This window comes from Bombina bombina, chromosome 1, assembly GCF_027579735.1.
Source record: "Bombina bombina isolate aBomBom1 chromosome 1, aBomBom1.pri, whole genome shotgun sequence".
Taxonomy (NCBI): domain Eukaryota; kingdom Metazoa; phylum Chordata; class Amphibia; order Anura; family Bombinatoridae; genus Bombina; species Bombina bombina.
This window is the reverse complement of record NC_069499.1, coordinates 200,917,471-200,932,786: the sequence shown is the minus strand read 5'-3', so window position 1 is coordinate 200,932,786 and position 15,316 is coordinate 200,917,471. Positions and strand designations below refer to the sequence as shown.

Genomic DNA, 15,316 nt, shown 5'->3' with positions numbered 1-15,316 from the left:
ATAGAAAATAGAATAAAAAAAAAATGCTTCTATTATCAAATTTGCGTTGTTCCAATGTTATTCTTTGTTGAAAAGATACATGCACATCTGTGAAGCACTACATGACAGGAAATGGTGCTGCTATCTAGTGTTCTTGCTAATGTATAACATTGTTTCAAAACTGCTGTCATACAGTGCTCCACACGTGCGTGCTCCTGAATTAACATTTTTGCTTTTCAACAAAGGATAATAAGAAAACAAATGAAAACTTATAGTAGAAGGACATTGGAAAGTTGTTTAAAATTGCATGTTCAATCTGAATCATGAAAGACATTTTTTGGGTTTTATGTCCCTTTAATGTATAAAAATATACAGGGCAGCCGTTTCGCTCCCTTGTTAAACAGTAGCTCTAGGTTGAACTACACGTAAGTTGGTCTGGTGCCTCCTTTTCTGCGTATATTTTCAAAAGTTACATAGGAATTCTGGGTAGGCCAAAACTTCAGTTATAATTTGTGTTATGTTTTGGACGCACCTTATTTATATCTATCCCTACGACATAACAGGAAATAAGTTTAACAATACACATTTCAAGGTCTGTGTCCCAGGACCGCAAAACTTTGCTAACAAAATATTAGTTTTAATTGCTTTTAAAACCTGTATTTTGTATGCAGCTCTTTTTCAGTGCAACGATTCCTTTCTGATATTTCTGTTTTATATAAATAAATTACTAATATCCATTTAAGGAAATTTTATTTCTCCCCTTCCATGTCATTAACAATAATGATAATAATAAATGTGTTGTAGCTTGTTAATTCTGTTTGTGTTTTTTGTTTGTTTGTTTGTTTTTTAAATAACAATTGTGTTTTAAATAAATATTTTTGTGTTTGTTTGTGGGGTATGTCACTGTCCTCCTAGTAGAGCTTTGGAAGTTTTCCTTATTAGCCAATGAACAATCTGTCCATAGGCATGATTCATTTTTAGTTTTCAAATCAATTTAGATGGTTCTACCTTAGCCTATTATATTGGTATATACACACACCACAATGACTTTTCCCTGGGATCTGCATGGGAATAAGTTAAATACCCCTGGGGGTTTATCTGCTTACAAAGTATGTTGGGGGGAGGATTTACTTGTAAAAAAATAAAAATCCCAGGTGCTTACCCACCGTAAAGCACACATCCCCAGGCTCTCTCCCACCGTCAGGCATGCCTCCCAAGGCTCTCTCCCACCGTCAGGCATGCCGCCCCAGGCTCTCTCCCACCGTCGGGCACGCCTCCCCAGGCTCTCTCCCACTGTCAGGCACGCCTCCCCAGGCTCTCTCCCACTGTCAGGCACGCCTCCCCAGGCTCTCTCCCACTGTCAGGCACGCCTCCCCAGGCTCTCTCCCACTGTCAGGCACGCCTCCCCAGGCTCTCTCCCACTGTCAGGCACGCCTCCCCAGGCTCTCTCCCACTGTCAGGCACGCCTCCCCAGGCTCTCTCCCACTGTCAGGCACGCCTCCCCAGGCTCTCTCCCACTGTCAGGCATGCCTCCCCAGGCTCTCTCCCACTGTCAGGCACGCCTCCCCAGGCTCTCTCCCACTGTCAGGCACGCCTCCCCAGGCTCTCTCCCACTGTCAGGCACGCCTCCCCAGGCTCTCTCCCACTGTCAGGCACGCCTCCCCAGGCTCTCTCCCACTGTCAGGCACGCCTCCCCGGGCTCCCTCCCACCATCGGGCACGCCTCCCCGGGCTCCCTCCCACCCTCGGGTACGCCTCCCTTTGCTCTCTTCTACCGTCAGGCACATTTCAAATGACAGTCTATATTTATGTAACCAACAGCTATTACCTTTCTGATTACAGTGATGTATGATCTTTCTGCTGGTACTTACGTAGACAAAAGTACAACTGATATAAAACTACCTTTATGTTACACGTATAAGCTGTAGTAGGACATGTTAATATTAGCTAAATGACACCAGATATTTTCCACTTGGTCCCATCCGCTCTCCAAGTTGTCCCACTTTACTGATGCAAACATACAAATATTTTAAAATCCAAACTTTTCTGAAATCCAAACCTTTCTCTTGCAAGATGTATCCAGTCCACGGATTCATCCTTTACTTGTGGGATATTCTCATTCCCTACAGGAAGTGGCAAAGAGAGCTGTCCATATAGCTCCCCCTCTAGCTCCACCCCCCAGTCATTCTCTTTGCCTGCTCTAAGCACTAGGTTCTCTCTACGGCAGGGTAAAGTGAATGTGGTGTTAGAATTTTATTTTTATATCTTCATTAAAAAGTTTGTTATTTTTAAATGGTACCGGTTTGTACTATTTACTCTCTAGCAGAAAAGTGATGAAGATTTCTGCTGAAAGGAAAATGATTTTAGCATGTTGTAACTAAAATCCACTGCTGTTCCCACACACGACTGAGGAGTACCAGAAAACTTCAGTTGGGGGGAACAGTTTGCAGGCTTGACTGCAATGAGGTATGTTCAGTCATTTATTTCTAGACAAGACTGAGATAATGCCAGAAGACTGACACGATCCCCATGTGGGGAGGGTAAGCTATGTTCTGAGACTTGGTAAAGAATTGAATGCTTACATAACAGGGCTAATTAGGCTGGTTGACACTAATTCAGGGCAATCGATTATTTGTTTAAGAAATACTCGTTGGAGACACTTTTTTTAAGCACTTTGGAGTGTTTTCTGGGGTTATTATCCACATGGCTTAAATTTAGTCACTCAGAAGTGATTTTTGTAGGCCTTACAACTCCGGAGTGGAGTGGGAGGGGCCTAATTTCGCACCTCAGGTGCGCAGTTAAAATTGACAGACAGTTCATGCTGCTTCATATGGAGGGTCCAGCTGCTGATTGAGGGCTTAAAAGAAGTTTTTTTTCCCCAAAAACTGATCCCTAAGGGCAGGTAGGGCCACAGCAGTAAGCTGTGGCAAGGTGCTGTAGTTGTTTAACCGGTTGCTGGCTTTAGGCTGCTCCGGTTTGGGCATTAAGGGGTTAATCATTCTGCAACTTGTGGTGCAATCATTTTAAAGCATTAGGTACATACTGTGAAAATTTCAAAAGGATTGCTGCATTTTTCACTGTTTTGTAAAATTGTGTGCCCTTTTTATTTCTTAAAGGCACAGTAACGTTTTTTCAAATTGTGTTTTTTATTTGATTAAAGTGTTTTCCAAGCCTGCTTGTGTATGCTACTAGTATGTTAAACATGTCTGACACTAAGGAAAATCCCCTCTCAGAATGTGTCCCAATTGCACTAATATGTCTATACACTTTAAAGATCATATTGTTGCACTTAGAAGTGTGGCCCTAGATGATTCTCAAGCTGAAGGTAATGAGGATAGTCCGTCTACCTCTCCCCATGTGTCACAACCAGTTACGCCCGCTCAAGCGATGCCTAGTACCTCTAGTGCGTCTGCCCCTATTACATTGCAACAACTAGCGACAGTCATGGATAATTCCCTTGCGGCCTTTCTATCCAAACTGCCAGTTTTCCCTGCAAAGTGCGTAAGCGCTGTTTTAAGAACAGATTATGAGCAGTCTGAAGCTTTGGTAGCCTTATCTGATGTGCCCTCACAACGCTCTGAAGTGGGGGTGAGGGATTTGATGTCTGAGGGAGAAATTTCAGATTCAGGAAAGGTTTCTCATCAGGCAGAATCAGATTCATTAGCGTTTAAATTTAAATTGGAACACCTCCGCGTATTGCTCAGGGAGGTATTAGCTACTCTGGATGATTGTGACCCTATGGTCGTCCCAGACAAGTTGTGTAAAATGGACAAGTACCTAGAGGTCCCTGTATACACTGATGCGTTTCCGATCCCTAAGAGGGTTGTGGATATTGTTACTAGGGAGTGGGATAGACCTGGTGTCCGTTTTGTTCCCCCCCCCCCTATTTTTAAGAAAATGTTCCCCATAACTGACCCCAGGCGGGACTCGTGGCAGACGGTCCCTAAGGTAGAGGGGGCTGTTTCTTCACTTGCTAAACGCACAACCATACCAATTGAAGACAGTTGTGCTTTTAAAGATCCTATGGATAAAAAGTTAGAAGGTTTACTTAAGAAAATTTTTGTTCAACAAGGTTTTCTTCTCCAACCTATTGCCTGCATTATTCCTGTAACTACTGCAGCGGCTTTCTGGTTTGAGGCGCTGGTGGAGTCGCTCCAGACAGAGACCTCATATGACGAAATTATGGATAGAATTAAGGCTCTAAAGCTGGCTAATTCTTTTATCACAGATGCCGCTTTGCAATTAGCTAAGTTAGCGGCAAAAAATTCAGGTTTCGCCATTATGGCACGCAGAGCGCTTTGGCTCAAGTAATGGTCGGCCGATGTGTCGTCAAAATCAAAATTATTAAATATCCCTTTCAAAGGAAAGACCCTTTTCGGGCCAGAATTGAAAGAGATTATTTCAGAAATCACCGGGGGAAAGGGCCATGCTCTCCCTCAGGACAAGCCCTTTAAGGCTAAAAACAAAGCTAATTTTCGTTCCTTTCGTAATTTCAGGAGCGGTCCCGCTTCAGCCTCTACAGCTGCAAAGCAAGAGGGTAACGCTTCACAGCCTAAGGCAACCTGGAAGATTATCAGGGCTGGAAGACAGCATGAAGGGGTAGCCCCCGATCCGGGACCGGATCTAGTAGGGGGCAGACTTTCTCTCTTCGCTCAGGCCTGGGCAAGAGATGTTCACGATCCCTGGGCTTTAGAGATTGTTACCCAGGGATATCTTCTAGAATTCAAGGACTCCCCTCCAAGGGGAAGGTTCCACATTTCTCGTCTGTCTACAGACCAGACAAAGAAAGAGGCGTTCTTACACTGTGTAGAAGATCTACATACGATGGGAGTGATATACCCAGTTCCAATTGCAGAACAAGGACTTGTTTTTACTCAAACCTGTTTGTGGTTCCCAAAAAAGAAGGAACTTTCAGACCAATCCTGGATCTAAAAATTCTAAACAGATTCCTCAGAGTCCCATCATTCAAGATGGAGACCATCCGGACAATCTTACCTATGATCCAGGAAGGTCAATATATGACTACTGTGGATCTAAAGTATGCGTACCTGCATATCCCTATCCACAAAGATCATCATCAGTTCCTCAGGTTCGCTTTTCTAGACAAGCATTACCAGTTCGTGGCTCTTCCATTCGGTTTAGCCACTGCTCCCAGAATTTTCACAAAGGTGCTAGGGTCCCTTCTGTTATTTGGACGACATTTTAATTCAGGCGCCGTCCTTTCACAGAGCCAAGGCTCACACGGAGATTGTATTGGCCTTTCTAAGGTCTCACGGGTGGAAGGTGAACATCAAAAAGAGTTCTCTGTCCCCACTCACAAGGGTTCCCTTCCTAGGAACACTAATAGATTTGGTAGAAATGAAAATATTTCTGACAGAGGTCAGAAAGTTGAAAATTTTAACTACTTGCCGAGTTCTTCATTCCATTCCTCGGCCATCTGTAGCTCAGTGCATGGAGGCAATCGGATTAATGGTAGCGGCAATGGACATAGTCCCTTTCGCTCGGATACATCTCAGACCACTGCAACTATGCATGCTCAATCAGTGGAATGGGGATTATGCAGATTTGTCTCCTCAAATACAGTTGGACCAGGAGACCAGAGATTCTCTTCTCTGGTGGTTGTCTCAGGATCACCTGTCTCAGGGAATATGTTTCCGCAGACCAGAGTGGATCATTGTAACAACCGACGCCAGTCTGTTAGGCTGGGGTGCAGTCTGGGACTCCCTGAAAGCTCAAGGCTTATGGTCTCAGGAAGAGTCTCTTCTCCCGATAAACATTCTGGAACTGAGGGCGATATTCAACGCGCTTCAGGCATGGCCTCAACTAGCTGCGGCCAAATTCATCAGATTTCAGTCGGACAACATCACGACTGTAGCTTACATCAATCATCAGGGGGGAACAAAGAGTTCCCTAGCGATGAAGGAAGTAACCAAAATAATCAGGTGGGCGGAGGACCACTCCTGCCATCTCTCAGCAATTCACATCCCAGGAGTAGACAACTGGGAGGCGGATTTTCTGAGTCGTCAGACTTTTCACCCGGGGGAGTGGGAACTCCACCCGGAGGTATTTGCCTAGCTGACTCAGCTATGGGGCATTCCAGAGTTGGATCTTATGGCGTCCCGTCAGAACACCAAGCTTCCTCTCTACGGATCCAGGTCCCGGGACCCCAAGGCGGCATTGATAGATGCTCTAGCAGCGCCTTGGTCCTTCAATCTGGCTTATGTTTTCCCACTGTTTCCTCTTCTCCCTTGTCTGATCGCCAGAATCAAGCAGGAGAAGGCGTCTGTGATTTTGTTAGCGCCTGCATGGCCACACAGGACTTGGTATGCAGGCCTAGTGGACATGTCATCTGCCCCACCATGGACACTGCCAATGAGGCAGGACCTTCTAATACAGGGTCCGTTCAAGCATCCAAATCTAGTTTCTCTACGTCTGACTGCTTGGAGATTGAACGCTTAATTCCATCAAAGCGTGGTTTCTCTGAGTCAGTTATAGATACTCTGATTCAGGCTAGAAAGCCTGTCACCAGGAAAATCTACCATAAGATATGGCGGAAATATCTTTGTTGGTGTGAATCCAAGGGTTACTCATGGAGTAAGATTAGGATTCCCAGGATATTGTCTTTTCTCCAAGACGGATTGGAGAAAGGATTGTCGGCTAGTTCTTTAAAGGGACAGATATCTGCTCTGTATATCCTTTTACACAAGCGTCTGGCAGAGGTACCAGACGTTCAAGCGTTTGCACAGGCTTTAGTCAGAATCAAGCCTGTCTATAAACCTGTGGCTCCGCCATGGAGTCTAAGTCTAGTTCTTTCAGTTCTTCAAGGGGTTCCGTTTGAACCTTTACATTCCATAGATATTAAGTTGTTATCTTGGAAAGTTTGGTTTTTGGTAGCTATCTCTTCTGCTCGAAGAGTCTCAGAATTATCTGCCTTACAGTGTGATTCACCTTACCTGGTGTTCCATGCAGATAAGGTAGTTTTGCATACTAAACCTGGTTTTCTTCCTAAAGTGGTTTCTAACAAGAATATTAACCAGGAAATTGTTGTTCCTTCTCTGTGTCCCAATCCTTCTTCGAAGAAGGAACCTCTGTTGCTCAATCTTGATGTAGTTCGTGCTCTAAAGTTCTATTTGCAAGCAACTAAGGATTTCAGACAAACATCTTCCTTGTTTGTTATCTATTCTGGTAAGAGGAGAGGTCAGAAAGTGACTGCTACCTCTCTTTCCTTTTGGCTGAAAAGCATCATCCGTTTGGCCTATGAGACTGCTGGCCAGCAGCCTCCTGAAAGAATTACTGCTCATTCTACCAGAGCTGTGGCTTCCACATGGGCTTTCAAGAATGAGGCTTCTGTTGAACAGATTTGTAAGGCAGCGACTTGGTCTTCACTGCATACTTTTGCCAAATTTTACAAATTCAATACTTTTGCTTCTTCGGAGGCTATTTTTGGGAGAAAGGTTTTGCAAGCAGTGGTGCCTTCCGTTTAAGGTACCTGTCTTGTTCCCTCCCTTCATCCGTGTCCTAAAGCTTTGGTATTGGTATCCCACAAGTAAAGGATGAATCCGTGGACTGGATACACCTTGCAAGAGAAAACAGAATTTATGCTTACCTGATAAATTACTTTCTCTTGCGGTGTATCCAGTCCACGGCCCGCCCTGGCAATTAAGTCAGGTAAACATTTTTTTGTTTAAACTACAGTCACCACTGCACCCTATAGTTTCTCTTTTTTCTTCCTAACCTTTGGTCGAATGACTGGGGGGTGGAGCTAGAGGGGGAGCTATATGGACAGCTCTGCTGTGTGCTCTCTTTGCCACTTCCTGTAGGGAATGAGAATATCCCACAAGTAAAGGATGAATCCGTGGACTGGATACACCGCAAGAGAAAGTAATTTATCAGGTAAGCATAAATTCTGTTTTTTCGGGTCCCAGGCAGTGGTTTTGCACCTGTGTGTGGGTTTTGTATATATACATACTAAATGTAGAATTATTTATTTTTTAACTGCCTTTATATTTTTATAACAGTTTAATTTTATTTATTTTTTTCTAATTCTTAAGGGTATTTATGTACTTCAAGACAACAAATTCCGCCTCATAACACAGATGTCTGCAGGAAAGCAGTATTTGGAACAAGCACCTAAGGTAATATGTGATTGCAAATATCATAGATAAGAGGTAAATAAAAAATAAAAAAAGAGAGTGAGAGGATCTACAGTATAAAATGCTCATATACACTGGCACTCTACACAGTCAAGTTTACTAAATAATAATATTAATCTTATTTAGCTAAGGGTATACTCAACCCCGGGCACAGTGTAATTTAACATCATTTAGAAACGGTATTCAGTGTGCCTACATTCTAAAATGTACAATAAATTTTGATGCAATACCTTTGTTAAAGGGACAGTCTACCTTAGAATTGTTATTGTTTTAAAAGATAGATAATCCCTTTATTACCCATTACCCAGTTTTGCATAACCAACACAGTTATATTAATATAGTTTTTACCTCTGTGATTACCTTGTATCTAGGAACCTTCTTCCAGCCCCCTGATCACATGACTGTGACTGTTTATTATCTATTGTCTTAAATTTAGCATTGTTTTGTGCTAGATCTTAAATAACCCCCTGTGCCTGAACACAGTGTTATCTATATAGCCCACGTGTACTTTCTGTCTCTTTGTGTTGAAAAGAGATTTAAAAAGCATGTGATAAGAGGCAGCCCTCAAAGGCTTAGAAATTAGCATATGAGCCTACCTAGGTTTAGTTTAAACTAAGAATACCAAGAGAAAAAAGCAAATTTGATGATAAAAGTAAATTGGAAAGTTAATTAAAATTAAAAGTCCTATCTGAATAATGAAAGTTTAATTTATACTAGACTGTCCCTTTAATACTGGACCTCATTCATATCAGTCAGAATTTCCATGAGAAATGCCTTGAATTACTATATCCGTTTCTTTCTCTTTCAATTTCAAAGTTATTCCAGTCCCTTTTGAAAACTATACATTTACCCATTTATCATAAGACTTTCAAATTAAACCAGGACTCATTAACAAGCTCATATCATTAAAATAAATAAATAGCAGGTTCTAAGATCATCTTTGTACTTTTCTAAATCCACTTTTCTTCTGTTAAGTGTGATCAGTCCACGGGTCATCATTACTTGTGGGATATTAACTGCTCCCCTACAGGAAGTGCAAGAGGATTCACCCAGCAGAGTTGCTATATAGCTCCTCCCCTCTACGTCACCCCCAGTCATTCTCTTGCACCCAACGACTAGATAGGATGTGTGAGAGGACTATGGTGATATATTTAGTTTTTATATCTTCAATCAAAAGTTTGTTATTTTATAATAGCACCGGAGTGTGTTATTCCTTCTCTGGTAGAATTTGAAGAAGAATCTACCTGAGTTTTTCTATGATTTTAGCCGGAGTAGTTAAGATCATATTGCTGTTTCTCGGCCATCTGAGGAGAGGTAAACTTCAGATCAGGGGACAGCAGGCAGATTAATCTGCAAAGAGGTATGTAGCAGTTTATTATTTTCTGACATGGAATTGATGAGAAAATCCTGCCATACCGTTATAATGTAAACTCAGCCTTGAATGCAGTAGATGTAGCTGATATCAGGCTGTCATGTATGTATATTTTACACTTCAGTTTTCTGGGAAATGGTACTTCTCTGGCTTTTAAACTGTATACATAGACTTAACCTATTTTGCAGGGACTTGCAATAGGTTTTAAATGACAATTAATTATTGAGGTAAAACGTTTTTTTGCTGGCATGTAAAAACGTTTTTTTCTCTGAGGTACTGGGTGAAAAAATGTTTTGGGCACTTTTTTTCCACTTGGCAATAGTTTTGATTTAAATTAGAGCAGTTCACTGATCCCTCTCACTGTTATGTGTGTGGGGGAGGGGCCATTTTGGTGCTTTCACTATGCATCAGAAAAACTCAGTCAGAGGTTCATTTTCTTCCTGCATGATCCGGTTCATCTCTACAGAGTTCAGGGATCTCAAGAGTCTTTTTTGAGGGAAGTAATCATTCACAGCAGAGCTGTGCTGATTGTATTGACTGTGATATAAAAAACGTTTATTTGTGTATTTTTTTTTTTCTGCTGCCTGGGTTAGTTATCATTTGCTGAGGGGAACAATCCTTTGCTAAAACTGTATATTCTGACAAAGATTGATGCTATAACTTAATTATTTTATCTGTTATAATATTTTCTGTGCTTCTTAAAGGCACAGTTCGTTTTCATATTATTTGTAAATTACTTTGAAAAGTATTTCCAAGTTGCTGTTTATTTGCTAGTGTGTTAAACATGTCTGATTCAGAGGAATATCTCTGTGCTATATGTGTTAATGCCAAAGTGGAGCCCAACAGAAATTTATGTACTAAATGTATTGATGCTACTTTAAAAAATAGTCAATCTGTACAAATTGAACATATTTCACCAAACAACGAGGGGAGAGTTATGCCGACTAACTCGCCTCACGTGTCAGTACCTGCATCTCCCGCTCAGGAGGTGCGTGATATTGTAGCGCCGAGTGCATCTGGGCGGCCATTACAAATCACATTACAAGATATGGCTACTGTTATGACTGAAGTTTTGGCTAAACTACCAGAACTAAGAGGTAAACGTGATCACTCTGGGATGAGAACAGAGTGCGCTGATAATGCAAGGGCCATGTCTGATACTGCGTCACAGTTTGCAGAACGTGAAGACGGAGAGCTTCATTCTGTGGGTGACGGTTCTGATCCAAATAAACTGGACTCAGACATTTCAAATTTTAAATTTAAGCTTGAGAACCTCCGTGTGTTACTAGGGGAGGTATTAGCGGCTCTGAATGATTGTAACACAGTTGCAATCCCAGAAAAAATGTGTAGGTTGGATAAATATTTTGCGGTACCGACGAGTACTGACGTTTTTCCTATACCTAAGAGACTTACTGACATTGTTACTAAGGAGTGGGATAGACCCGGTGTGCCTTTCTCACCCCCTCCTATATTCAGAAAAATGTTTCCAATAGACGCCGCCACACGGGACTTATGGCAAATGGTCCCTAAGGTGGAGGGAGCAGTTTCTACTTTAGCTAAGCGTACCACTATCCCAGTGGAGGATAGCTGTGCTTTTTCAGATCCAATGGATAAAAAATTAGAGGGTTACCTTAAGAAAATGTTTGTTCAACAAGGGTTTATATTGCAACCTCTTGCATGTATTGCGCCTGTCACGGCTGCAGCAGCATTTTGGTTTGAGTCTCTGGAAGAGACACTTCAATCATCCACACTAGATGACATCACACACAAACTTAAATTCCTTAAGTTAGCTAATTCATTTATTTCAGATGCCGTAGTACATTTAACTAAACTTGCGGCTAAAAATTCAGGATTCGCCATTCAGGCACGCAGAGCTCTGTGGCTAAAATCCTGGTCAGCTGATGTTACGTCTAAATCTCAATTGCTTAATATTCCTTTCAAAGGGCAGACCTTATTCGGGCCCGGCTTGAAAGAGATTATTGATGACATTACAGGAGGTAAAGGTCATGCCCTGCCTCAGGACAAGGCCAAAGCCAAGGCTAGACAGTCCAATTTTCGTTCCTTTCGTAATTTCAAAGCAGGAGCAGCATCAACTTCCTCTGCACCAAAACAGGAAGGAGCTGTTGCTCGCTACAGACAAGGCTGGAAACCTAACCAGTCCTGGAACAGGGGAAAACAGGCCAGAAAACCTGCTGCTGCCCCTAAGACAGCATGAATTGAGGGCCCCCGATCCGGGACCGGATCTAGTGGGGGGCAGACTTTCCCTCTTCGCCCAGGCTTGGGCAAGAGATGTTCAGGATCCCTGGGCATTAGAGATCATATCTCAGGGATACCTTCTGGACTTCAAATCCTCTCCCCCAAGAGGGAGATTTCATCTGTCAAGGTTGTCAACAAACCTAACAAAGAAGGAAGCGTTTCTACGCTGCGTACAAGATCTTTTATTAATGGGAGTGATCCATCCAGTTCCGCGGTTGGAACAAGGACAAGGGTTTTACTCAAATCTGTTTGTAGTTCCCAAAAAGAGGGAACCTTCAGGCCAATCTTGGATTTAAAGATCCTAAACAAATTCCTAAGAGTTCCATCGTTCAAGATGGAAACTATTCGAACAATATTGCCCATGATCCAAGAGGGTCAGTACTTGACCACAGTGGATTTAAAGGATGCTTACCTTCACATACCGATTCACAGAAGTCATTACCGGTATCTAAGGTTTGCCTTTTTAGACAGGCATTACCAGTTTGTAGCTCTTCCATTCGGACTGGCTACGGCTCCAAGAATCTTCACAAAGGTTCTGGGCACTCTTCTGGCGGTACTAAGACCGCAAGGAATTTCAGTAGCTCCGTACTTAGACGACATACTGATACAAGCTTCAAGCTTTCAAACTGCCAAATCTCATACAGAGATAGTACTGGCATTTCTAAGGTCGCATGGATGGAAAGTGAACGAAGAGGAAAGTTCTCTCTTTCCACTCACAAGAGTTCCCTTCCTGGGGACTCTGATAGATTCTGTAGAAATGAAGATTTACCTGACAGAGGACAGGTTAACAAAACTTCAAAATGCATGCCGTGTCCTTCATTCCATTCAAGAGACCAGAAATTCTCTTCTATGGTGGCTTTATCGGCCACATCTGTCCAGGGGAATGCCATTCAGCAGGCCAGACTGGTCAATTGTAACAACAGACGCCAGCCTACTAGGTTGGGGCGCTGTCTGGAATTCTCTGAAGGCTCAGGGACTATGGAATCAGGAGGAGAGTCTTCTTCCAATAAACATTCTGGAATTGAGAGCAGTCCTCAATGCTCTTCTGGCTTGGCCCCAGTTAGCAACTCGGGGGTTCATCAGGTTCCAGTCGGACAACATCACGACTGTAGCTTATATCAACCATCAGGGAGGGACAAGAAGCTCCCTAGCAATGATGGAAGTATCGAAGATAATTCGCTGGGCAGAGTCTCACTCTTGCCACCTGTCTGCAATCCACATCCCGGGAGTGGAGAACTGGGAGGCGGATTTCTTAAGTCGTCAGACTTTTCATCCGGGGGAGTGGGAACTTCATCCAGAGGTCTTTGCCCAAATACTTCCACGTTGGGGCAAACCAGAGATAGATCTCATGGCGTCTCGACAGAACGCCAAGCTTCCGCGCTACGGGTCCAGATCCAGGGATCCGGGAGCGGTCCTGATAGATGCCTTGACAGCACCATGGACCTTCAGGATGGCTTATGTGTTTCCACCTTTCCCGATGCTTCCTCGATTGATTGCCAGAATCAAACAGGAGAAAGCATCAGTGATTCTAATAGCGCCTGCATGGCCACGCAGGACTTGGTATACAGATCTGGTGGACATGTCATTCTGTCCACCTTGGTCGTTACCTCTGAAACAGGACCTTCTGATTCAGGGTCCTTTCAAACATCAAAATCTAACTTCTCTGAAGCTGACTGCTTGGAAATTGAACGCTTGATCTTATCAAAGCGTGGTTTTTCTGAGTCAGTTATTGATACCTTAATACAGGCTAGGAAGCCTGTCACCAGAAAGATTTACCATAAAATATGGCGTAAATACCTATATTGGTGCGAATCCAAAGGTTACTCTTGGAGTAAGGTTAGGATTCCTAGGATATTGTCTTTTCTACAAGAAGGTTTAGAAAAGGGGTTATCCGCTAGTTCCTTAAAGGGACAGATCTCAGCTCTGTCCATTCTGTTACACAAGCGTCTGTCAGAAGTTCCAGACGTTCAGGCTTTTTGTCAGGCTTTGGCCAGGATTAAACCTGTGTTTAAAGCTGTGGCTCCACCATGGAGTTTAAACCTTGTTCTTAACGTTTTACAGGGTGTTCCGTTTGAACCCCTTCATTCCATTGATATAAAGTTGTTATCTTGGAAAGTTCTATTTTTAATGGCTATTTCCTCGGCTCGAAGAGTCTCTGAGTTATCAGCCTTACATTGTGATTCTCCTTATTTGATTTTTCACTCGGATAAGGTAGTTCTGCGTACTAAGCCTGGGTTCTTACCTAAGGTAGTCACTAACAGGAATATCAATCAGGAGATTGTTGTTCCATCCTTGTGCCCAAATCCTTCTTCGAGGAAGGAACGTCTTTTGCACAATCTGGATGTAGTTTGTGCCCTTAAATTTTATTTACAGGCAACTAAAGATTTTCGACAAACGTCTTCCCTGTTTGTCGTTTACTCTGGTCAGAGGAGAGGTCAAAAAGCTTCTGCTACCTCTCTCTCTTTTTGGCTTCGTAGCATAATTCGTTTAGCTTATGAGACTGCTGGACAGCAGCCTCCTGAAAGAATTACAGCTCATTCCACTAGAGCTGTGGCTTCCACTTGGGCCTTTAAGAATGAGGCCTCTGTTGAACAGATTTGCAAGGCTGCAACTTGGTCTTCGCTTCATACTTTTTCCAAATTTTACAAATTTGACACTTTTGCTTCCTCGGAGGCTATTTTTGGGAGAAAGGTTCTTCAGGCAGTGGTTCCTTCTGTATAAAGAGCCTGCCTATCCCTCCCGTCATCCGTGTACTTTTGCTTTGGTATTGGTATCCCACAAGTAATGATGACCCGTGGACTGATCACACTTAACAGAAGAAAACATAATTTATGCTTACCTGATAAATTCCTTTCTTCTGTAGTGTGATCAGTCCACGGCCCGCCCTGTTTTTTAAGGCAGGTAAATATTTTTTAAATTATACTCCAGTCACCACTACACCCTTGGCTTCTCCTTTCTCGTTGGTCCTTGGTCGAATGACTGGAGGTGACGTAGAGGGGAGGAGCTATATAGCAACTCTGCTGGGTGAATCCTCTTGCACTTCCTGTAGGGGAGCAGTTAATATCCCACAAGTAATGATGACCCGTGGACTGATCACACTACAGAAGAAAGGAATTTATCAGGTAAGCATAAATTATGTTTTTTGCCAACTTCCAGCTATTCCTTTTCTTTCAAACAAATCCCCAATTCACAGTTTTAACCATGAAACTTGTACCTAGCTAAAATATGGTTAGAATGTTAACTGATTGCAATGAATTGTTTGGATTTTTAAAATGTTAACTTTTAAGGTTCCTTAAACCGATTATGAAATTGTTAATTGCACATCTTAAATTGATATTATTGTGGAAAGGGACAGTCTAGTCAAAATTAAACATTCATGATTCAGATAGGGCATGTCATTTTAAACAACTTTCCAATTTACTTTTCTGATAAAATTTGCTTTGTTCTCTTGGTATTCTTTGTTAAAAGCAAAACCTAGGTAGGCTCATATTCTAAGCACTTGAAGACTGCCTCTTATCGCAGTGCATTTTGACAGTTTTTCAACGCTAGACAGCTGC

General features: G+C 42.6%; 1 protein-coding gene across 1 annotated transcript in view; it reads left to right on the top strand.

Annotated features, from left to right (window-relative positions):
- The window catches only part of TRAPPC6B (trafficking protein particle complex subunit 6B), a 64,790-nt gene that overhangs the window by 29,953 nt on the left and 19,521 nt on the right, over nucleotides 1-15,316 (top strand). Inside the window, exon 4 of the mRNA XM_053697831.1 lies at nucleotides 8,030-8,113. Coding sequence (XP_053553806.1) covers nucleotides 8,030-8,113 — 84 coding nt within the window. The remainder of the gene's footprint in view (nucleotides 1-8,029; nucleotides 8,114-15,316) is intronic.